This window comes from Lampris incognitus, chromosome 2 (assembly GCF_029633865.1).
Source record: "Lampris incognitus isolate fLamInc1 chromosome 2, fLamInc1.hap2, whole genome shotgun sequence".
NCBI classification, from domain to species: domain Eukaryota; kingdom Metazoa; phylum Chordata; class Actinopteri; order Lampriformes; family Lampridae; genus Lampris; species Lampris incognitus.
This window is the reverse complement of record NC_079212.1, coordinates 141,653,405-141,678,334: the sequence shown is the minus strand read 5'-3', so window position 1 is coordinate 141,678,334 and position 24,930 is coordinate 141,653,405. Positions and strand designations below refer to the sequence as shown.

General features: G+C 49.3%; 1 protein-coding gene across 1 annotated transcript in view; it reads left to right on the top strand.

Annotated features, from left to right (window-relative positions):
* Nucleotides 1–5,689: 5,689 nt before the first annotated feature.
* The window catches only part of cers5 (ceramide synthase 5), a 72,588-nt gene continuing 53,347 nt past the window's right edge, over nucleotides 5,690–24,930 (top strand). Inside the window, exon 1 of the mRNA XM_056274288.1 lies at nucleotides 5,690–5,969. Within this exon, the coding sequence (XP_056130263.1) occupies nucleotides 5,797–5,969 (173 nt within the window). The 5' untranslated portion in view covers nucleotides 5,690–5,796. The remainder of the gene's footprint in view (nucleotides 5,970–24,930) is intronic.

The following is a 24,930-nucleotide window of genomic DNA, read 5'->3' as shown; positions in this document are numbered from 1 at the left end:
TAGAATCGGGATTATAGGCCCTTTTCGCGTGACGTCAGAGAACTTCCGTTCTGACACTTTGCAGGGTACGCTAGCTTCCGGACGGAGTATGGAGTTTACACGGTCGCTCACAAACCTGCCTGAAATACGGCCAGATGATGGACCGCGGACCGCCCGAACATGTGCACTAACCAAGCGGCCCGAACTCCACAAAGTTTACAAATTCTTCATCGAACGGTGCCTGTTTGATTATGCTAAATAACTTCTGTTAACGGCGATAACTTTAAATCATATTCAGAAAAAAAGCGAGCTCTTGAGAGAGAGCGAGAGAGAGAGCGCGCGCTCTTGAGAGAGAGAGAGCGAGAGAGAGAGCGAGAGAGAGAGCGCGCGCTCTTGAGAGAGAGAGAGCGAGACCTCTTGAATTACACTAAATAACTCATGGAAAGATGGCGCCGTCTCAACCAATCTGAAAACGAAGACGCTACAAACCAGTCTTATGGCCAGTCATGATATACGGAAGGGAAGGATGGACTTTGCCTAAAATAGATGAGAAGAAAGTCACTGCTGCCGAAATGTGGTTTTGCCGCCGTTTGCTGAGAATAGGTTGGATAGAAAAACGAACAAATGAAAGTGTGCTGCAGCACCTTGGAACAAATGTGTGATCCTTCCGCCGACCCTTCAGAGACGAACACTACAATACTTCAGCCATGCTATGAGGCATAATACCTGCAGTATTATGATAGATAGATGGATGGATGGATGGATGGATAGATAGATAGATAGATAGATAGATAGATAGATAGATAGATAGATAGATAGATAGATGGATGGATGGTTGGATAGATAGATGGATGGTTGGATAGATAGATGGATGGATGGATGGATAGATAGATAGACAGATAGATGGACGGACGGATGGACGGTCAGACACACACAGATAGATAGATAGATGGATGGATGGATGGATGGATGGACGGTCAGACACAGATAGATAGATAAATGATGGATGGATGGACGGACGGACGGACGGTCAGACACACAGATAGATGGATAGATAGATGGATGGACAGACTGACAGACAGACAGACTGATAGATCGATCGAACGATCGATCGATAGATAGATAGTCAGAAAAAAACACTTTAAAGACAGACAGACAGACAGACAGAATCATAGTCATAAACATATGACTATGATTAGCTAGCCTTAACGTTACATTCTGAGCATCCCTGCATTTCCGGAAGTCGCCTCTACATCCACGAGTCGTCTACGGCGCAAGCGGAAGAGACGATAACCCGCTTCGCGGAAAGGCGGAAGTTAATTGACGTCATCGTGAAAAGGGCCTTCTGCATTTATTTCGGTTTGGCTGAAGTGGATCAACACTGGACAATACACAGTGCACAAAAACAAAACAGAACAAAAGATAGGGTAAGGGAGGTTAAACAGTCATAACAATAATGATGATATATATATATATATATAAATACACACACACACACACACACATATATATATATATATATATATATATATATATATATACACATATATATAAAATAACGTAAAAAATTATATTATATATTATATTATTGCATTATACATTATATATACATATATAATAAAATACATAAAATACAATAATAAAAACAGTGATAATACCAAAGTTTGGTAGGGGGATTGTGTACAAGTTGCTGTAGGTTAAATATTGCATTTTATGTAAAACACACACACACACACACACACACACACACACACACACACACACACACACACACACTTGACTGTGGGTATAGAAATACTAGATAGATGCAGTACAGTAGAGAGTTGACATCAAGACGCAGCAGGGTGAGTACCAATGTATCCCGACCAAAACCGTGACGTCACACAACGACAACAAACCCTGGTTCTGGGGAAACGCACGAGTCTGACAAACACGAGCTGCGCCCTGCAACCAGGAAAACCACGCGTGACTACGCAACGAATAAACAAACAAACAAACAAACAAATAAAATAAACTGGAACAACGTCTCGCTACCAAGACCCCGGGGCAGTGTGGGAAAACCCGCAGGGGGGGACACGCTACAAAAAGGGACCCGCTTCACCTCCAGATGAGGACCCAACAGGCTCAGTGATTTTCATGCAAGCTTTGAGAACGTACACACCTCAGCACTCACCCCCCCTCTCCCTCCTTCCCTCACCCCCCCCCCTCTTCCATCCAGGAGGCTTTAAAGGAAAAACTAAATAAAAGGAAAGCAGCGGGGAACTCGGACTCGGCTGGTTTGCACCGGTACATCAATCATGGTACTCTGCCTGCTGGACCACTTGATATGCAGGGGAGCTGAACTGCACTTATCACACACACACACACACACACACACACACACACACACACATATATATTCACTACACATCATATATACTCACTGTACACATTCTCACATTCATGTTTCCTTTTTCTGTTATGGTTTATGTTGCTGCTTGTTTTCTCCTTTTCTTTGTGCACTGGAACTGAACTACCATGCTGTACCAAACAATGACCTATCTATCTATCTATCTATCTATCTATCTATCTATCTATCTATCTATCTATCTATCTATCTATCTATCTATCTATCTATCTATCTATCTATCTATCTATCTATCTGTCTGTCTGTCTGTCTGTCTGTCTGTCTGTCTGTCTGTCTGTCTGTCTGTCTGTCTGTCTGTCTGTCTGTCTGTCTGTCTGTCTGTCTGTCTGTCTGTCTGTCTGTCTGTCTGTCTGTCTGTCTGTCTGTCCGTCCGTCCGTCCGTCCGTCCGTCTGTCTATCTATCTAGACCCTCGCATCAGAAAAGTAACATCCATCCATCCATTATCCGAACCACTTATCCTGCTCTCAGGGTCGCGGGGATGCTGGAGCCTATCCCAGCAGTCATTGGGCGGCAGGCGGGGAGACCCCCCCCCCAGATAGCATCCGGATGTGGGCCACTTCAGGCAGTGATGCGGCACTGATGGCCTTCTTCTGGCCCTGATACAATGGATGTGAGCCTGAAGTGGCCCACATGTATAACGGCAAATATGGCCCAAACATGCCAAATCAAATGTGGGCCTTTTCTGGCAAAGACGCGGTGCTCTGGGCAACATGTGATCTGGATGTGACCCTGAAGTGGCCCCCGTGTGGTGAATGGTGAATATGGCCCAAATATCACAAAACAAATATGGACCACCTTTGGCAAATATGTGGCACATGCAGCATTGCTATGGCTTGGTTCTGGCCCAGATCTGGGAAACAGGAGCGGGCCGCCCAAGTGCCATCATTCCACGCGGTATGTGGGCTGGATGAATGTGTCAGTGTGGGACGGGTCCGGACCACAGCAATGTTGCTAAAGATCTGGGCCTGTATGGGCCGCCAGGCCATCACACAGGGCTGACACACACACACACACACACACACACACACACACACACACACACACACACACACACACACACACACACACACACACACACACACACACACACACACACACGGACAATGTAGTACTACCGAGTCACCTGACCTACATGGTCTTTGGACTGTGGGAGGAAACCGGAGCCCCCGGAGGAAACCCACACAGACACGGGGAGAACATGCAAACTCCACACAGAGGACGACCCGGGACGACCCCCCATGTTGGACTGCCCCGGGGCTCGAACCCAGGACCTTCCTGCTGTGAGGCGACCGCGCTAACCACAGCGCCACCGTGCTTCTTGATAAGGAACAACTCACTAAAAACAAACCTTTAACAGGGAGAAAAAACTAGGAAGAAACCCCAGGGGGCGCACCAGAGGAGGGGTCCCCCCCCCCTCCCGAGACGGACAGACGTGCCGTGGATGTTGTGTTTACACAATTTACACAACACAACATTGTAACAGGGTAACAGAATTATAAGATACGTGAAGAAGATGATGAGGATGCCAAGCAGTGTCCAGACGCCAGCGGAACAGCCCCGGAGCTGTCACCATGGAGACCTGACAGGAGGACAGACTGCACGTGCACACAGGGGGGGGGGGGGACTCGCATCACACCATTCACACACAGGGGAGAAGAGACAAGAAAAGACATTAGTCACATTGGGGGTGAGGTTGCGGGGGACAAGGTATGGATGTGTCGTCCCGTTCGCCAGAAGGAGATTTCCCACAAGCCTCGCAGCCGCTGGCGGGGGTCGTGGGAGGTCGTGGGCCGGCTCTCTGAGGTGGTGCACAGCAGGGTATGCATGCCCGGCCAGGGGCGCGTGGTGCTGCACCAGGACAGACCCCCCCCCCATACCGCCCCCTGTTGTTGGGGCCGGGGCGACAGTAGCACCCCATGCCCCGGTGAGTGTGCCTCTCCCCCAGTTGCGCCTCCTGTGGACATTTGAGGGACTATATATGTACTGGGTGGTGGGGTCGTCGAGGATGACTGACCCCTCAGGTGGGGGCTCTGTAGCGACCGGAGGAGGCGGTCGCTCTGACCGCCGGCGGCTCTGCGCTGGGGGAGCGCAGGGGCTCATGGGAATGTTGATGTTGAAATTCTTATAATCCACGTGTTCAGATGTTTGGTTCATGCTGGGATGTGTTGTTGTTTGGGGGTTTGACTCGGGACTGGGTACAGGACTGACTGACTGACCGTAGCACCGCGACTTATACTGAGGTCGCCGGGGGGGGGGCATTGTGTTTTAGTTCTTGTCGGGGTGTAAATAAACGAGAACTTTCGACGGTCGTGCGGTGTATGGACCCGGGAACGGCCATTAAAAAGAGAAATCTGGGGGCGCCCGGGTGGCGCCCCCGGGTGGCGCCCCGTGTTGGTAGACACGGGGCTCATTGGTTCGAGTCCCCGTGTTACGTATACCTCCGGCTTGGTCGGACGCCCCTACGGATACAATTGGCTGTATCTGCGGGTGGGAGGCCGGATGTGGGTATGTGTCCTGGTCGCTGCTCTTGCGCCTCCTCTGGTCGGTCAGGGTGTCCCAATATTGTAACGTGCATGGATAAGTAGACACGTCGGTCTTTGACTAACGGGTCGGACCCTTTAGTCGACTGGTTAACGTTGCTTTCGGAGCGGGAGGTGCGGGTTCGCGTCCCGGCTGTGGCGGTTGCCGGGCTGCCCCCCCCCCCTGAATTCGCTACAATATTTTAAACTACTAGATAGTGAAATTACCCCAGTCTATGACCCCCCATCCCCTCAAAAGGCCCCCTTTCTGGTCCGCACACATCTAAGATACCCGACCAGTGGCAAATAACACCAGATAGGTGCAAAGCAAATCGATCCCGGGTTTTTTGGAAGCGCGTTTGTTTCTGTAATGCTTTTAATGGTCGCCAGGTGGCGCCATTATCTCAATATTCGCTGCCGTCACCTTTCTGACACCCGCTTCCCGATCCGACAGTTGAGATAACCCGTCTGGACGGGCGCGGCGAACGCGTGCAGGGTGGACTCGCCGAAATCGGTCTTAGAACGCCGCCGTTGCCATGGAAACCGAAACGGGATTCTGCGCATACACCCGCCCATCACTCCTTTGACTTTTAGTGCTGCGGGAGGTGGAGGAGGAGGAGGAGGACGGCGACGGGTAAGAGGAGGAGGAGGAGGAGGGGGAGGAGGGACCCGCCTTGTACTTCCTCAATTCCAGTCTCCTCATCTCGGGCGGTAGCTCCGCGCCGTGTGGCAACAAGTCGAACTACGCACCGCCCCTCCGGCTGCAAGAGGCGCTGAGTCGAACAAAGCTTTCATATTCTCTCTCTCTCTTCTTCTTCTTTTTTTTTCTTACATAAAAAAAGACAAGAGAAGAAAAGGGCGAACAGCGGAGGAGAACCACCCTGTGAATTATGGCTGCTCTCTCAGCCTGGTTTTGGAACGAGAGGTTTTGGCTGCCGCACAACGTGACCTGGGCGGATCTGGCAGACCCAGCTCCCGGGGTGGAGTATCCTAAAGCCGGACACTTGGTGTCTGCCTTGCCGCTGGCTGTGGGACTGTTTACCGTCAGGCTGTTCTTTGAGAGGTTTGTATTGTTCGCGTCGACCCGCTGGCTCGGCTCCGGGGAATCCGCACCTGTTGATCCTCCCGCTGCTCGTGAGCGGGTTCTCCGCCTCACAGGGATAGGAGCTGAGAGACCTCCGTGCACGTGAGCTTGTCAGCCATGGAGGGGCTTTAGGGTTGTTGTTGCTAGCTCGGTTAACCAGTTTGTTTATCTGGATGAAAGTCAGCACATGCACAGTGCTTGATGCCAGTTTCCCAGCCAGCCAGCCAGCCAGCCTGCCAGCCAGCCAGCCAGCCAGCCAGCCTACCAGCCAGCCAGCCAGCCAGCCAGCCTGCCAGCCTACCAGCCAGCCAGCCAGCCAGCCTACCAGCCAGCCAGCCAGCCAGCCAGCCAGCCTGCCAGCCTACCAGCGAGCCAGCCAGCCAGCCAGCCAGCAGGGAAGCTGCTGTGCAAGATCTTGTGACAGTGATGGACGGTGCATCTTGCCAGCTGTCTGCTTTGTTGTCCCCTGCAAAAGTTAAGCTTGTGCTTTTGTTAAGTGTCGTAAAAGCAGTTTTGTGATGGCATGGCATGGCATGGCATGGCATGGCGCCCCCCCCCACACTCACACTCCTTATAGATTTACACACTCATGCCAAGCAGCTACAGGCCTTGCTACGCAGCCAAGTGGAGACTTGTTATGGATGCCTTCTCCACTGCAAACAGAAGGAATGCCATTGTTTTGTGCGGAACAGTTTAGACCTCTGCAGGCCAGACGTTAGCAGTGATTACGGGGAACGCGTGGATATATTTGGGAGTACTTCATGCAAGTCACTTTCAGGCACTTCTAAAGTAGGTCTTAACTTTTGGAGATTAGTCTGTGACAGTGATTCATTTGAAAGACAAGAGGAGGATGTCTGGTCCACCCACCTGTAATTTTTGGTATCTGTCAAGGTCTCGCGCCCTCTTTCCAAACAAGTCCTACTGTTACAAGGGCAGCTCTGGGGCTCGCTGGCCTGTTCAGTCAGTCAGTCAGTCAGTCAGTCAGTCAGTCAGTCAGTCAGTCAGTCAGTCAGACAGACAGACAGACAGACAGACAGTAAGTATCTGAGAGCTGTTTGCGTCATACTGGGCTGTTGAATGGCGTAGCCAATAATGTCTCATTAATTGGAGCTGGACACTGGTATCGGGTCTGATTGACACCATATGTGCACTGAAAGATGGAAGTGAAGGGCCAGACGCGGATGGTGACACTCAGGGGTGACTGTGGGAAGTTTGGCACTCAACTTACCCCGCGTCCATCCTGTTACTCATCCTGGCAGTCCCGTCGGCTGACCTCCGCTTTGTCTTGTGTGGAGGGTGACTCAACAGAGGTTTACATAGAAGACAGGGTCAATTTGATCTGGTGACAGATGACCGGCGTCTGCCGCGGGTTTCACTGGAATACTTGCGTTGTCCCGTGGGTGTAAACATCCTACCTAGAGTTGGTTAGACTGATACCGTCACACATCTCAAGTCCTTGGGTCAACAGTTCAGTTTACAAAGTTAAGTGTGGAGTTGTTGTCTCGCGGATGAAATAATGAGCGGCGCCCGCAGGACAATTTGACCGGGGGCGGCTAAAGAGGGGCCAGTTTTTGTTTTTCTTTGTTTGTTTGTTTTGGTGTCGGGAAGACCGCTCTAAAATTGTTCTTAATTTGGAATATGTTCTTTAAAGTACCCTTGCATTTTGTGTAGTTTTGCACTCAAGAAGATGAGTAGAGATGATTTGGTGAATTAGCACAAGCGAATATTTGGATGTAATAGAGTGAGAAACCTTTTAGGAGTCCTAGAGCAGGGGTGTCAAACTCCAGGCCTCGAGGGCCGCAGTGTCTGCAGGTATTTGTTGCAACCGTGCACTACACCACCTGATTTAACTAATTAGCTCACCACCTGGATCAAGGAGGGAAAGGAACTAGTTTAATCAGGTGGTGTAGTGCACGGTTGCAACAAATACCTGCAGACACTGCGGCCCTCGAGGCCTGGCGCTTGACACCCCTGTCCTAGAGAGTTGCAGATAGTCAGCTCCAGACGTCTTTGCAGTCTCTCCCGGTCCAGTAAGGTAGGTCAGAAAAGGACACATCTGTTTCGCGAGGCAGGTGCTCGGGAGAGCGACGAGCGGCTCAAAAGTTGCAAGCAAACTCCCGCACGCTGTCTCAACTCGCAGTTGTACGTTTATTTGCGACGTTTGGATGCGAGGCCTTCGTCAGGGAAATGGTTTGTGACCACGAGAAGCCATCTTGAATAGGATGTGGCTGTCCACCTGCAACCAGCCACCTTCCCCACGTGCAGTAGGAAGGCATAAATACCAGACATCAGTTAACTAGACGACAGGCGGTCATAGGTCCCTCTATATAGATCCTGCAGGCCCCAGGAGACAATCGCAGTCGAAAGGTGCACATATTTAGCAGGTTACATTTTTTGCTAACCTTAACATGGCATGTAGAAAAGTCTACACAATAATATATTTACTTAGAACCCTCCCCAATACTGAATCCATCTGTCCATCCATTATCCGAAGCACTTATCCTGCTCTCAGGGTCGCGGGGAGGCTCGAGCCTATCCCAGCAGTCATTGGGCGGCAGGCAGGGAGACACCCTGGACAGGCCACCAGGCCATCACAGCCCCCCCCCCCCACACACACACATTCATACCAAGGGGCAATTTATTATGGCCGAGTCACCTGACCTACATGTCTTTGGACTGTGGGAAGAAACCGGAGCACCCGGAGGAAACCCACGCAGACACGGGGAGAACATGCAAACTCCACACAGATGACGACCCGGGATGACCCCCCTCAGGCCTCAAAAAACACGTAGCATCCATGCATACGTATATAAAGAGACACAATCAACAAGTCACACTGGTAAATGAAGCTGATGATGGAGGGGTGGCTGGATGGATGGATTGCATTTATGTAGTGCTCATCTAGCTGCAACAGCCACTCGAAGCGCTAACATAAGCAGAACTCTACACACCACTGAACATGTTAAACAGTAAAATATCAGTGCAGCCTTAGTAAGTCTCGATGCAGGAAAGGCTTTTCTTGGGATGAGGTGCCGAGCTTGTGTTTGTTAAGATGTAATTCTTTATCCAGGTTACCTCAAATATTGTGTTGGATGAGTCAGAGTCAAGCACACTCAAACCACCGTGTTTATAAGGATTGCGTAGTCCTTTTCTGTTGAGATAATGGATCTTATTCATATGTGTGCAAGACTGTCTGGAGCTGGACAAGGCAAAGCTACAGAAAATGTACAAAACAATATTCAGTATACGGAATCACGGGAAAATGCTGAGATGTGATTCACCATTCAGTCTCTTAGGGGTCAGTGTTTGAAGGGTGTGAATCCAGTAAGCTTCACGCTGTTGGTGTAGTTTGTCATGGTCACCTCCCCGAAGCGGTGGGGCGACCTGTTCAACGCCATGGAACCCTGATGAAGAGATGCTGGGGTGAGCATCATTAAAATGCACGGCTGTGGGATACGTCCCGTCGTCTTGATGTGTGCTCGATAATCCAGGTAACGACATCACAGAAGGTTGCCTCAGTTCATCTGGACACAACGTGTATTGACAAGATACCTTTCATGACTCCCCTCAGTGACCTCTTCAGACTGAAGATGACTCACCTGAGTGACCTCTTCAGTCTGAAGATGTCTCACCTGAGTGACCTCTTCAGACTGAAGATGACTCACCTGAGTGACATCTTCAGACTGAAGATGTCTCACCTGAGTGACCTCTTCAGACTGAAGATGTCTTACCTGAGTGACCTCTTCAGACTGAAGATGTCTCACCTGAGTGACATCTTCAGACTGAAGATGTCTCACCTGAGTGACCTCTTCAGACTGAAGATGTCTTACCTGAGTGACCTCTTCAGACTGAAGATGTCTCACCTGAGTGACCTCTTCAGACTGAAGATGACTCACCTGAGTGACCTCTTCAGACTGAAGATGTCTCACCTGAGTGACCTCTTCAGACTGAAGATGACTCACCTGAGTGACATCTTCAGACTGAAGATGTCTCACCTGAGTGACCTGTTCAGACTGAAGATGTCTCACCTGAGTGACCTCTTCAGACTGAAGATGACTCACCTGAGTGACCTCTTCAGACTGAAGATGTCTCATCTGAGTGACCTCTTCAGACTGAAGATGTCTCACCTGAGTGACCTCTTCAGACTGAAGATGTCTCACCTGAGTGCCCTCTTCAGACTGAAGATGACTCATCTGAGTGCCCTCTTCAGACTGAAGATGACTCACCTGAGTGACCTGTTCAGACTGAAGAGGTCACTCAGATGAGTCCAATCGATAAGTCCGATCGTTTCTGCGTGTTGTGCTTTTTGTGCTCACTGATCCTTATTTCAGGACTTCTGGTGGTCTCTCCGACATGCAAGACCACAGGGACAGCGTAGCATATACTAGATCACATGCGTGGGTGCACAAGTGATGGTGCCGTTGATGGGAAGGGTTTTACCCGTCTGGGAGAGATGGTTAGTTTTCATGGCATAATGGCACAGGTTATGGCACATGTGTGCACCTACCGCAATGGTAGTTGCCCTTGGGAAGAGAGTGCGAGCATGTCTGTGTTACTTGACTGGATTTCCCCTTGTAGTCAAAGTCAACACTGGCATGGACCAAGTGATCCTTTTTATTTACAAATAGAGGTGGATCTTGCAAAGTGGAAGAAAGTTCAGGGTCAGACTTTAGGATATGCCGGTGTTTTTGAAAAACTGCTCTTGCTGTAATAGGGTGGACAGTGTTGAGAAAGACATGTAGGAGAATTCCTTTTGTGTTTTAGCACTCTTTCTAAGTAAATCAGAGTGCATCTTTTTGAGCCCTAACTTGTATGCTTGATTAATCAATGGAGACGTACCCCCGCTGTGCAAATCCTTTCTCCCCAATGGTACCCGTCCAATTACCCCACTCTTCCGAGCTGTCCCGGTCGCTGCTCTGCCCCCTCTGCTGACTGGGGGAGGGCTGCTACCACATGCCTCCTCTGATACATGTGGAGCTGCCAGCCGCTTCCTTTCACCTGACAGTGTGGAGTTTCGCCAGGGGGACGTAGCGCATGGGAGGATCACGCTATTCCCCCCAGTTCCCCCTCCCCCCTGAACAGGTGCCCCGACTGACCAGAGTACAAGTACGGCGACCAGGACACGTACCCGCATCCGGCTTCCCACCCGCAGCCAATTGTGTCTGTAGGGCCGCCTGACCAAGCCAGAGGTAACATGGGGACTCGAACCGGCGATTCCCATGTAGATAGCCAACGGAATAGACCGCTACGCTAGCCGCACGCCCCATGCAAATCTGTTTGTCACATCCACGGCCTTCTCCATGAAGTTCTCCATGGAACGACAGATCCTTCTCAATGGTTAAAAATGACTGCTAGGGAGACCCTTTGTTGGGGGGGGGGACTTGTAGCCAGCAACCAATCGTTGTTGTCAGTGTCCTTCTGGTAAAGTGATGTAATGATGGAGATGCTTTGTCATTACTGTAGTTTGATGTAAATTGCACGTTGCTGTCGAAACTCTTCAACAGAGTAACAAAATCTGCAAGTTCATCAGAACTTCCATTATAAATACAGACGATGTCATCTATGAGTCTGTGCCATTTTATAATCTTGGACAAACGTGTTCTTGACTGGACTGAAGACGAAGTTCCTTTTAAAAAAAAACAACACACCAATAAATAAATTAGTAGGTCAGGTGAATCGGCTGTACTAAGTTGTCCCCAGGTGTGAATGTGTGTGTGTGGGCCCTGTGATGGCCTGGCGGCCTGTCCAGGGTGTCTCCCCGCCTGCCGCCCAATGACTGCTGGGATAGGCTCCAGCATCCCCACGACCCCGAGAGCAGGATAAGCAGTTTGGATGGATGGATGGATGGTTAAATTAGCATAATTAGGTGCAGAAATGGTGCCCATGCTCGTACCTGAAACCTGCGAATAGAAATCCTTTTCAAAGCCGGGGCGGCATGGCTCAGGAGGTAGAGCGGGTCGTCCAGTAATCGGAAGGTCGCTGGCTCGATCCCCGGGTCCTGCGGAGAGCGTGCTGACGTGTCCTTGAGCAAGACACCGAACCCTTACCTGCTCCTGGTGAGCAGGTTGGCACCTTGCATGGCAGCCTCCGCCATCAGTGTGTGAATGTGAGGCATCCACTGTACAGTACTTTGAGTGGTCAGTAGACTAGAAAAGCGCTGGTTGTATAAATGCAGTATATTTACCATAACAAATATGGCTGAGTCGACGATAAGTCGGTTAGGACGGTGGGATGTGTCCTTGCGGTCTTGTAAATAAAAGCTTAAGGCCTCCAAACCACCTTCTTCATGGCGTATGTTGGTATAAAGGCTCGTGTTGTCAGGAGTCAGCAGAAGGACATCATCTGACGAGACATTCTATCACTGAAATCAGTTGAGTCCCTCGCAAACACATTTTGCAAATACATTTATTTGTGAAACGTCGCAAATAAATGTGTGGTTGCAAGTTAGACAGTGTGCGAGAGTTTGTTTGCAACAACAGTGTGGCGGTCAGCACGGATTTGCAGACGGCTCTTGTAAGAACTGTAGTCTTGCTCGTCTGAGACCAACAGGGTTATCATGAAGTGCTGGTTGTCAGGTGACCTAGGGCCTCGTGTATCAGTCGTTACTATGGGCAAATTTGTTCTTTCACACCCATGGAAATTTTTAGCCCTCAAGGTTGTCTGCCAGTTGCGAGGCGTGATGGTTATTTGTAATTCCTTCCTCCTAAGATCTGTTGTCTACCTCTTGAAACGAGCAGTCACTCAGACCTGCAAAGACCTCAGTGTTAGCCAGTCGGTGTCTAAATTCAGGGGTTACCCAGGTTCTACACTGGTCTCTGAGACAAACTTCAGGGCTAAAAAATCCCATGGGTGTGTAAGAACTAATTTGCCTACAGTAACGACTGATACACGAGGCCCCAGGTCACTATAGAAAACGGATGGCAGGGTGGCCAGGTGTTTATTGAGGGCACCTTCTTGACCCGTCCTTGAGAGTAAATCGAGGGTTCATCTTGACATTACAGGGGGTCCCTATGCGGTGATTTTTATTTTTTTGTGAATCCCCCCCCCTTTTCTCAATTGTATCTGGCCAATTACCCCACTCTTCCGAGCTGTCCCGGTCACTGCTCCACCCCCTCTGCCGATCCGAGGAGGGCTACAGACTACCACATGCCTCCTCCGGTACATGTGGAGTCGCTGGCTGCTTCGTTTCACCTGACAGTGAGGAGTTTCACCAGGGAAGTGTAGCGCGTGGGAGGATCACGCTATTCCCCCCGGACCCCCCTCCCCCCGGAACAAGCGCCCCGACCGACCAGAGGAGGCGCTAGTGCAGCGACCAGGGCGCATACCCACATCCGGCTCCCCACCCGCAGACACGGCCAATTGTGTCTGTAGGGACGCCCAACCAAGCCGGAGGTAACACGGGGATTCGAACCGGCGACCCCCGTGTTGGTAGGCAATGGAACTATGTGGTGATTCTGTACCAAAACGCGAATTTTGGTAGCTTTTCTGATTGGAAATTTATTTCTTTAATTATATTAATGGATGATTTTTTTTCCTTTTACTTGGTGATTGCTGATTGGTTGGTTGATGAATGGCTGGTGTTTGAGTTCAGTAAGTCAGAACGAAGCAGCACAATGGCGCAGTGGTTAGCGCGGTCGCCTCACAGCAAGAAGGTGCTGGGTTCAAGCCCCAGGGTAGTCCAACCCTGGGGGTCGTCCCGGGTCGTCCTCTGTGTGGAGTTTGCATGTTCTCCCCGTGTCTGCGTGGGTTTCCTCCGGGTGCTCCGGTTTCCTCCCACAGTCCAGAGACATGGAGGTCAGGTGACTTGGCCGTACTAAATTGTCCCTAGGTGTGAATGTTTGTGAATGTGTCGGCCCTGTGATGGCCTGGCGGCCTGTCCAGGGCGTCTCCCCACTTGCTGCCCAGTGACTTCTGGGATAGGCTCCAGCATCCCCGTGACCCTGAGCAGGACAGGCGGTTTGGATTATGGATGGATGGAGTATGGATATGATGACCAAGCGGGTAGAGACAGTCATTGTTCAGACAGTTGAATAAGGTCAGAAATGGTCTCACTTTACTGTAATGCAGCGTTTAAGACCAGGGGATAACAATATTTACGTTATATCACCATGTTACCCTAACCATTATCCCACACCATACCTAGTCTCACATCACCATATCCATATCATATATACGTACATACATTGTCCAGCTCTAGTTCAGTCTGGACAGAACAGTTTTCAGCATTCCTCTCAGGCTCCTCAAGAAAAGCCGATCGTATTTCACATCTGAAAACACCACACACAGACATCTCCTCAGCACAGGAAGAAGGAGGGAGGAATTATGTCTCGAAAGGGTGAGGTGGCTGTGGAGCCGGCGTTGGCCTACATGAAGGCCTGGCATGGTTGACCGGGTGAAGTGTCACCCTGGCTCTGCCCCAAGAATTGAGGAGTCCGACGTTGTGTCTCTCAGATCTGGACGTGATCCATGGGCTGTGAATAATGAGCAATCGGACCCCGGGGAGGTCACGGAGGAGCACGGCGAAGGTGTCAGGCCTGCCTCTGGCGGGGATACGGTGACGCCTCGGGACGCCAAGCGAGCGGCCGAGGCTGTCAGGCTTTTTCCTTTTCTTGTGCGAGGCTAAACAGGCGGGACAGTGGGGAGGAGGAATGATTATCAGAGGTCGCCGGTTTCAGTGATGCTCTCCGCTCTGGCCGGCGGGCCGGCTCATTCATTTATTCATCAGGGGAAAGAAAACGTCTGGGTACGGCTTGAGTACCTCATCCAGTCCTGCGGCTATCGGGTGGCTAAACTCACAGCGTGCTGTCAAACACGTGCACACACACTTGTTTATCTATCCTTGTGGGATCAAAAATAATGTTAGAGTAAAAATCACCCCCCCCCCCAAAAAAAAACAAAACCTCATACCTGTGTCTCTGAAGCGCCGCCAAAGTTGTGCAGAAAACCACACTAGTGACTAATCGGGAATGTGAAAACCTACTTCCTAGTTTGCTGGCTGGATCTATTGTATTACAAAATGCAAACAGCGGTTTTGTAACGTGCCGTTGTTATTTAGGGTTTCTTCTGCAATGCAGCCTGTCTGCAAAGCTGGAAGTGAGTTTTCCCTTACATGAGTTGTCCAGTCATGGCAGACTTTCAGGGACACACAGGACGGCGCTCGCTGTTGTGACTGGTAATTGAGTGTTAACCAAACAACATGTACAGAGAAGATAATGTTGAAAACGTGATGGTTTCCCTTTAACCCCCAACTTGAACCCTGAGCCCAATTCTAATACTAACTTTAATACCCAACCATCACCCCACTAACCACAACCCCACTAACCATCACCCCGTTAACCACAACCCCACTAACCATCACCCCACTAGCCATAACCCCACGAACCATAACCCCATTAGCCACAACCCCACTAACCATCACCCCATTAACCACAACCCCACTAACCATCACCCCACTAACCATAACCCCATTAGCCATAACCCCGCTAACCATAACCCCATTAGCCATAACACCACTAACCTCAAGCCCACTAGCCATAACCCCACTAAACACAACCCCACTAGCCATAACACCACTAACCACAACCCCATTAGCCATAACACCACTAACCACAACCCCACTACCCATAACACCACTAACCACAACCCCACTAACCAAAACCCCACTAACCATAACCCCACTAATCACAACCTCACTAGCCATAGCCCCACGAACCATAACCCCACGAACCGTAACCCACTAACCATAACCCCACTAGCCATAACCCCACGAACCATAACCCCCTACCCATAACCCCACTAGCCATAACCCCACTAACCATAACCCCACTAACCATAACCCCACTAGCCATAACCCCACGAACCATAACCCCACTAACCATAACCCCACTAGCCCTAACCCCACTAACCATAACCCCACTAACCACAACCCCACTAGCTATAACCCCACAAACCCTAACCCCACTAGTCATAGCCCCACTAGCCATAACCCCACGAACCATAACTCCACTAGCCGTAACCCCACTAGCCATAACCCCACTAACCATAACCCCACTAGCCATAACCCCACTAACCATAACCCCACTAGCCATAACCCCACTAGCCATAACCCCACTAGACATAACCCCACGAACCATAACCCCACTAGCCATAACCCCACGAACCATAACCCCACTAGCCATAACCCCACTAGCCATAACCCCACTAACCATAACCCCACTAGCCATAACCCCACTAGCCATAACCCCACTAGACATAACCCCACGAACCATAACCCCACTAGCCATAACCCCACGAACCATAACCCCACTAGCCATAACCCCACTAGACATAACCCCACGAACCATAACCCCACTAGCCATAACCCCACTAGACATAACCCCACGAACCATAACCCCACTAGCCATAACCCCACTAGCCATAACCCCACTTTTAACCCCAGCTGTAACTCACCCAGAGATGGAGACCAAACAATATGGAGTGTATATAAACAAAATCTCTCTCTCTCGCTTTATATCTCTCTTATTTTCTCGCTCTCTCTCTCTTGCTGTCTCGCTTTATCTCTCTCGCTCTCACTTTGTCTCTCTCTCCCTCTCTCGCTTTGTTTCTCACACGCGCTCTCTTTCTCTCGCTCACTCTCATTTTCTCTCTCTCACGCTCACTTTCTCTCTCTCACTCTTGCTTTCTCTCTCGCTCTCTCTCTCTCTCTCTCTCTCTCTCTCACACACACACACACACACACACACACACACACACACACACACACACACACACACACACACACACACACATACACCACACGGTTTGAATGTAGTAAACAAATGTGCAGGGTGTCACACACGCACATAAACCTTTCTGCAATAAGGGTGATTTTTTTTTGTTTTGGCAAACGCGAGTGTCGCTGACCGCCTGAGCGACTGACTGACGGAGTGATCATGTTTAGAGTAACTGACCGACTGATCAGGTTTAGAGTAACTGACCGACTGATCATGTTTAGAGTAACTGACCGGCTGATCATGTTTAGAGTGACTGACCGACTGATCATGTTTAGAGTAACTGACCGACTGATCATGTTTAGAGTAACTGACCGACTGATCATGTTTAGAGTAACTGACCGACTGATCATGTTTAGAGTAACTGACCCACTGATCATGTTTAGGATAACTGACCGACTGATCATGTTTAGAGTAACTGACCGACTGATCATGTTTAGAGTAACTGACCGACTGATCATGTTTAGAGTAACTGACCGACTGATCATGTTTAGGATAACTGACCGACTGATCACGTTTAGGATAACTGACCGACTGATCATGTTTAGAGTAACTGACCGACTGATCATGTTTAGAGTAACTGACCGACTGATCATGTTTAGGGTAACTGACCGACTGATCATGTTTAGGATAACTGACCGACTGATCATGTTTAGAGTAACTGACCGACTGATCATGTTTAGGATAACTGACCGACTGATCAGGTTTAGAGTAACTGACCGACTGATCATGTTTAGAGTAACTGACCGACTGATCATGTTTAGAGTAACTGACCGACTGATCATGTTTAGAGTAACTGACCGGCTGATCATTTTTAGAGTAACTGACCGGCTGATCATGTTTAGAGTAACTGACTCACTAATCATGTTTAGAGTAACTGACCGGCTGATCATGTTTAGAGTAACTGACCGACTAATCATGTTTAGAGTAACTGACCGACTAATCATGTTTAGAGTAACTGACCGGCTGATCATGTTTAGAGTAACTGACTCACTAATCATGTTTAGAGTAACTGACCGACTGATCCTGTTTAGAGTAACTGACCGGCTGATCATGTTTAGAGTAACTGACCGGCTGATCATGTTTAGAGTAACTGACCGGCTGATCATGTTTAGAGTAACTGACCGACTGATCATGTTTAGAGTAACTGACCGGCTGATCATGTTTAGAGTAACTGACCGGCTGATCATTTTTAGAGTAACTGACCGACTGATCATGTTTAGAGTAACTGACTCACTAATCATGTTTAGAGTAACTGACCGGCTGATCATGTTTAGAGTAACTGACCGACTAATCATGTTTAGAGTAACTGACTCACTAATCATGTTTAGAGTAACTGACCGACTGATCCTGTTTAGAGTAACTGACCGGCTGATCGTGTTTAGAGTAACTGACCGGCTGATCATGTTTAGAGTAACTGACCGGCTGATCATGTTTAGAGTAACTGACCGACTGATCATGTTTAGAGTAACTGACCGGCTGATCATGTTTAGAGTAACTGACCGACTGATCATGTTTAGAGTAACTGACCGACTGATCATGTTTAGGATAACTGACCGACTGATCATGTTTAGAGTAACTGACCGACTGATCATGTTTAGAGTAACTGACCGACTGATCATGTTTAGAGTAACTGACCGACTGATCATGTTTAGAGTAACTGACCGGCTGATCATTTTTAGAGTAACTGACCGACTGATCATGTTTAGAGTAACTGACTCACTAATCATGTTTAGAGTAACTGACCGGCTGATCATGTTTAGAGTAACTGACCGACTAATCATGTTTAGAGTAACTGACCGACTAATCATGTTTAGAGTAACTGACCGGCTGATCATGTTTAGAGTAACTGACCGGCTGATCATGTTTAGAGTAACTGACCGGCTGATCATGTTTAGAGTAACTGACCGACTGATCATGTTTAGAGTAACTGACCGGCTGATCATGTTTAGAGTAACTGACCGGCTGATCATGTTTAGAGTAACTGACCGACTGATCATGTTTAGAGTAACTGACCGGCTGATCATGTTTAGAGTAACTGACCGGCTGATCCTGTTTAGAGTAACTGACCGGCTGATCATGTTTAGAGTAACTGACCGGCTGATCATGTTTAGAGTAACTGACCGACTGATCATGTTTAGAGTAACTGACCGGCTGATCATGTTTAGAGTAACTGACCGGCTGATCATGTTTAGAGTAACTGACCGACTGATCATGTTTAGAGTAACTGACCGGCTGATCATGTTTAGAGTAACTGACCGGCTGATCATGTTTAGAGTAACTGACCGGCTGATCATGTTTAGAGCAACTGACCGGCTGATCATGTTTAGAGTAACTGACCGACTGATCATGTTTAGAGTAACTGACTCACTAATCATGTTTAGAGTAACTGACCGACTGATCCTGTTTAGAGTAACTGACCGGCTGATCATGTTTAGAGTAACTGACCGGCTGATCATGTTTAGAGTAACTGACCGGCTGATCATGTTTAGAGTAACTGACCGACTGATCATGTTTAGAGTAACTGACCGGCTGATCATGTTTAGAGTAACTGACCGACTGATCATGTTTAGAGTAACTGACCGGCTGATCATGTTTAGAGTAACTGACCGGCTGATCATGTTTAGAGTAACTGACCGGCTGATCATGTTTAGAGTAACTGACCGACTGATCCTGTTTAGAGTAACTGACCGACTGATCCTGTTTAGAGTAACTGACCGACTGATCATGTTTAGAGTAACTGACCGACTGATCATGTTTAGAGTAACTGACCGGCTGATCATGTTTAGAGTAACTGACCGGCTGATCATGTTTAGAGTAACTGACCGACTGATCATGTTTAGAGTAACTGACCGGCTGATCATGTTTAGAGTAACTGACCGACTGATCATGTTTAGAGTAACTGACCGGCTGATCATGTTTAGAGTAACTGACCGGCTGATCATGTTTAGAGTAACTGACCGACTGATCATGTTTAGAGTAACTGACCGGCTGATCATGTTTAGAGTAACTGACCGACTGATCATGTTTAGAGTAACTGACCGGCTGATCATGTTTAGAGTAACTGACCGGCTGATCATGTTTAGAGTAACTGACCGGCTGATCATGTTTAGAGTAACTGACCGACTGATCATGTTTAGAGTAACTGACTGACTGATCATGTTTGACATGACTGAGCCGCCGGATCAGCTGAGCAGCTGAGTTACATTCATGATTTCAAGAGTTAATTTATTGTCATTAAGTCATTTTTATTGTCATTTGTCATGATTGGTTGGCTGAGAGGCACGAGGGAGAGCGGGCAGTTAACACACCCCTGATAACAACCACGCTGACACAACACACACTGGCGGACTCACAACAACTCAAGTCAAGTCCCTTTTATTTGGATAGCCCAATATCACAAATTTGCCTCAGGGGGCTTTACATTCAACACAACATCCTGCCCTTAGACCCTCCCCTAAAACCTTTTAACAGGGAGGTAAAATAGGCACCTCCGGGGGGGCAACAGGGGAGGGCTCTCTCTCCCAAGACGGGTTGCGTGGCTTTTGCGGCCGCTAAACCTGCACAAATAAGTCAGAAAGAAACCGCGTCATTCTCAGAGCACCTGCAGAGGGTGAAACGCACCCCCTGACTGCGCGTCTCGCTGCTCCGGCGCTATTTGTACGTATTTAAATGAGGTAAAAGGTATACGTTTGACACAAAATCGGGCCCTTTTTATGCAAATGAGCCTCACTGCAAAACAGCCACACGCAGAGTGAACATTATTAGCGTCGTCAGAGAGGCGGCGGTGGCTGATACCCAGACTTCCCAGTGATCGTGGCGGTAGCGGTTGTAGCCAGGCGCAGGCGCCGTCATGCCAGGCGTGCTCGTGAGCGGCTATTCCAAAGGAGAACATCAATTTTAACTGAGACCACAATCATTCGTAGGTACACGTTGCCAGCTCACACAGTTCCTGCTATACTTGATGACGTCAAGGATGACGTTTAACCTGCCCACTGTGTTCTCGGCACAAAGCCACCATTTATACGGATAGGGATGTGTGTGTGTGTGTGTGTGTTTGTGTGTGTGTGACCCCTGTCTGATGGCCTGGCGGCCTGTCCAGGGTGTCACCCCGCCTGCTGCCCAGTGACTGCTGGGATAGACTCCAGCTTCCCCACGGCCCTGAGAGCAGGATAAACGGTTCGGATTATGGACGGATGGATAATTGAAATCAGACACAAAACGAGGGCAAATTGCACTCAGCGGCAAAACTTTATGGGTGTGTTTGCACTGTAGCATCATTAGCACGATATTTTTTGTGGGCGGCACGGTGGTGCAGTGGTTGGCGCGGTCGCCTCACAGCAAGAATGTTCTGGGTTCGAGCCCCGGGGTCAGTCCAACCTCGGAGGTTGTCCCGGGTCGTCCTCTGTGTGGAGTTTGCATGTTCTCCCCGTGTCTCGACCGTAGCTGAACCATGTCATGTGATATGCTAATTCAGTACACTTTAACAACCAATATTACTGGGACCACTACAGGAAATGGCGTAAGATCATTGAATATCCGGAAACTGGCATTATAGACGCTACCACTGACTATCCCTGTGACCAACTGACCACAGTATCAAACGTGGACCACACACGGTCCAGCCATGTACTACACAGGTTTTGACCTGGTCTTGTTTTTCCGCAGGTCTTAGCTCTGAAGCGTCCTGTCTGTTGTCGGTTTGTGCTAAACATCCTAGTTTCAGCTGATGTGGACCGATCTGTGTCTTGAAGCATACCTCGACAACAAGCCGAGCCGCGATGAGGAGCAGATCTCCCTCCGTGTTGTTTGGAAACCAGACCAGTATCTTGAATACTACAGGATCCCCCCCCCCCCCTTCAGCACTGGAATGCATTTCTTTAACGTGACGTTCGGTTTCTGAAGCTGGCCTGTTTTTTTCTTCTTTTCAGACCGGCTTGTTCTCTTTTGATCGTAAGCCTTGCCTTGCTCTTCTTGGCAGTAGTTTTGTGTAGGAAACAGTCAGGGCTGTTTTGTGTGCCAAGGCCTCACCGAGTGCTAAGCTTTGTCATGAGTTGGAGGCTGTTGGGACTACAAACAGTGATATATATATATATATATATATATATATATATATATATATATATGTGTGTGTGTGTGTGTGTGTGTGTGTGTGTGTGGCAGATTGTGATCCTGAAATCTGCTGGCTTCCCCGCTTCGACTTGTGCCCTGTAACTAGCAGGTTCTCTATCTGGCAGACCTTTTTAGAAGAGGCAGGGTTGGCACTGTTGTTATTATGTGTAAAGGAAGGAAGAAACACACTTTAAAAAAAAAAGGAAAGGGGGAGAAAGGAAGAAGGATGTAATCCAGAGTGTTCCAGGGAGTGTGTAAGGCAGAAGCTAGCAGTGCGCACATGACGTGTCCACTTATGTGTATTAAGTGTGTACCTGTGTGTACACGGGATTCATCTCGATAAATTCTGGTGTCTGAGATCCGTGAGCTATCGTAGTGCCGCCGAGCAGCAGGCAGGCTCTTGCAGCCAGCCGCGGGCCCTGCAGTTGTGCAGTCATCCCACGACCAAGAGAACAGCCGGAGCCCAAAGTACTGAAACCCAAGAGGAACACTGAGCCCACGGTGGGGTGGGGGTGGGGGGGCAGGAGCCTGCAGAGCGACAGCCCTGCATGCCCCTGAGGAGCATAAACCAGTCCCCGCTAACCCCGAGGCACACCCACACCACCAACCCCCAGGCGCAGGCACAGGGTGCACCCGCGAATGTGGGACCCGGGCCACAAACGGCAAGCACAGACCGCAAAACTGGAGCCGAGCCCTGTGACCGACAGACTAATGCACCGCCAGGACCGCCCACCCAGCAGGCAGGCAGGCAGGCAGGGAGGGAGGGAGGGCCTCATGCCTATCCACGCCCAGCGCAGGGGTGAGGCTTGCCGCACCACCGCCGGCTAGATGCCCCATCCACACACCTAGCATACACCCACATAGCCGAATACACCTGACCCAGGCCACTTGACGGCAACCCTCCCAGGGACAGAGGGGGCCCCACTATCTGCTCCATCAGTCTGTTTCTAAACAAACATAATGTCTTAATCACATTGTCATGTTGCTTATTACTAATACAACACAAGTTGGATTTAGCGCCGTGACGCCATCGGCACAGGTTGTTGATGTAGGCTACTTTTTAATTTGCACAACGGCTCATAATGACAAACGCGGTTCAGCGGATTTGCATAAACTCAAACCGGTTTAACCTCATACACCTGACTGGACTGGCAAAGCCAGAAACCAACCCAACTCTGTCTGTACGCACACCCTTAAGCCAGCTACAGGCAGCCCCCTAAACCACAGACCCTTTCCGCCCAGGAGAAAGCATAGTTTATTAATTATGTTATGAATTATGAATAGGTGGGCAGATCCAGATGGCATGGAAGTAATAATGTGTGGTATTGAGTGTACAACGTGAGCAAGTGTCTTTGTCTAGGAATCCCCTTTTGAACTTTTGGTGTTGGGTAATGTGTGCTCTATGTACTGTACTGTACCGTACTTTGTGTTGGATAAGTTGCATTTTTGAATTGCGGGTCATAGAAAACGTGTTATTGCAAATATACTTCCAGAAGGGGAAATTTGTGGTGACAGCGAGATCTCTTTCCCACTCTGTTGTTGGTAAAGACACAGTTGTATTTTTAGTTAGAGTCGGTATATTCTAGAAAAAAGTTTTGTTTTTTCAAGTTAGCGATATGAGTAAGGTCATTGATCATCGGAGGTGGCCAAAGGGTGTTGTTAGTTAATTGGATTTTTACTTTTAGAGGCCTCTGCAGTTGGAGATACAGGTGGTCCCCGGGTTACGAACACCCGAGCTCCCGTACTTGCGAACCAACCTCCATTAAGCCCATCCAGCTGCTTATCCCAACCGGGGTCGCGGGTTGCTGGAGCCAATCCCAGCAGTCATTGGGCGGCAGGCGGGGAGACGCTCTGTACAGGCAGCCTATGATGTAAAAAAAAAAAAAAAATCGAGTTACACACAATGGTTCGTGCTAACGAACGGGTGGACTACTTTGTGCGGTGTGCGACGCTCGAAACACTGCGCGTTTTCGGCGGTTCGTCGGCCCGAGGGAGAACAACGCCGCGCCGTCGTCGCCATTTTAAGTCGGATCGTGTAGAGGTTGTGTGCGTTGTGTTTTCACTTAAATGTATTGTGTCTACCCTCGTGACCATGGCTTTGTGACGCGAGGGATGGTGACGCATCGAAGAAAGGGAAACCGACCACGATTGAAACGGAAGTGGAAATAGTACAGCGTCGAGAGAGAGAGAGAGAGAGAGAGAGAGAGAGAGAGAGAGAGAGAGAGAGAGAGAGAGAGAGAGAGAGAGAGAGAGAGAGAGAGAGAGAGAGAGAGAGAGAGAGAGAGAGAGAGAGAGAGAGAGAGAGAGAGAGAGAGAGAGAGAGAGAGAGAGAGAGAGAGAGAGAGAGAGAGAGAGAGAGAGAGACGCTCTTACCGTTTTTTCCACTTACCCGGGGAGGCGAGCCCCGAGCGGGCTCTCGTTTCTGGCGTCAGACGGCCGGCCTCCGCCGGTCGCGACCCGCTCCGGGGACAGTGGCAGGTGGGGAGTTTGACGTGTAAGAAATGCTTCTTTAATCAAAGAACGTCGAATCAGTTCATCTGGATACAATGTTGTATGTTGATGTTCTTACCTGGATTACTGAGCATGCGTAAAGACACGTTTCTTTTTTTATACCTGGCCACACATTCGCTCCCTCAATTACAAATACTGTACTGCAGTTACTTTTATTATTGTAAACTACTAATAAGACACGTTAGCCCCTAGCTAACGGGTCTGGCCCTTAAGCCGAGCGGTTAGCGATGTCGCCTTGTGGTGCAGTACACCTCGTATCGAATCCCGCACCGGGCAAGAAAATAACCGGTTACATTGGTGGCAGCGGTGGGATCCGGAAGTGTGCAGATCCTCAGAAGTCTCTTCGGAGCGCGGGAAGAATAAAGCGCGAGGGCGCGCTTCCGGGAGAGGGTGACGACTGTAAACTAGCAATAAGACACGTTAGCCCCTAGCTAACGGGTCTGACCCCTTAGCCGAGCGGTTAGTGACGTCGCCTTGTGGTGCAGTACACCTCGTATCGAATCCCGCACCTGGCAAGAAAATAACCGGTTACATTATCATTACTGCAT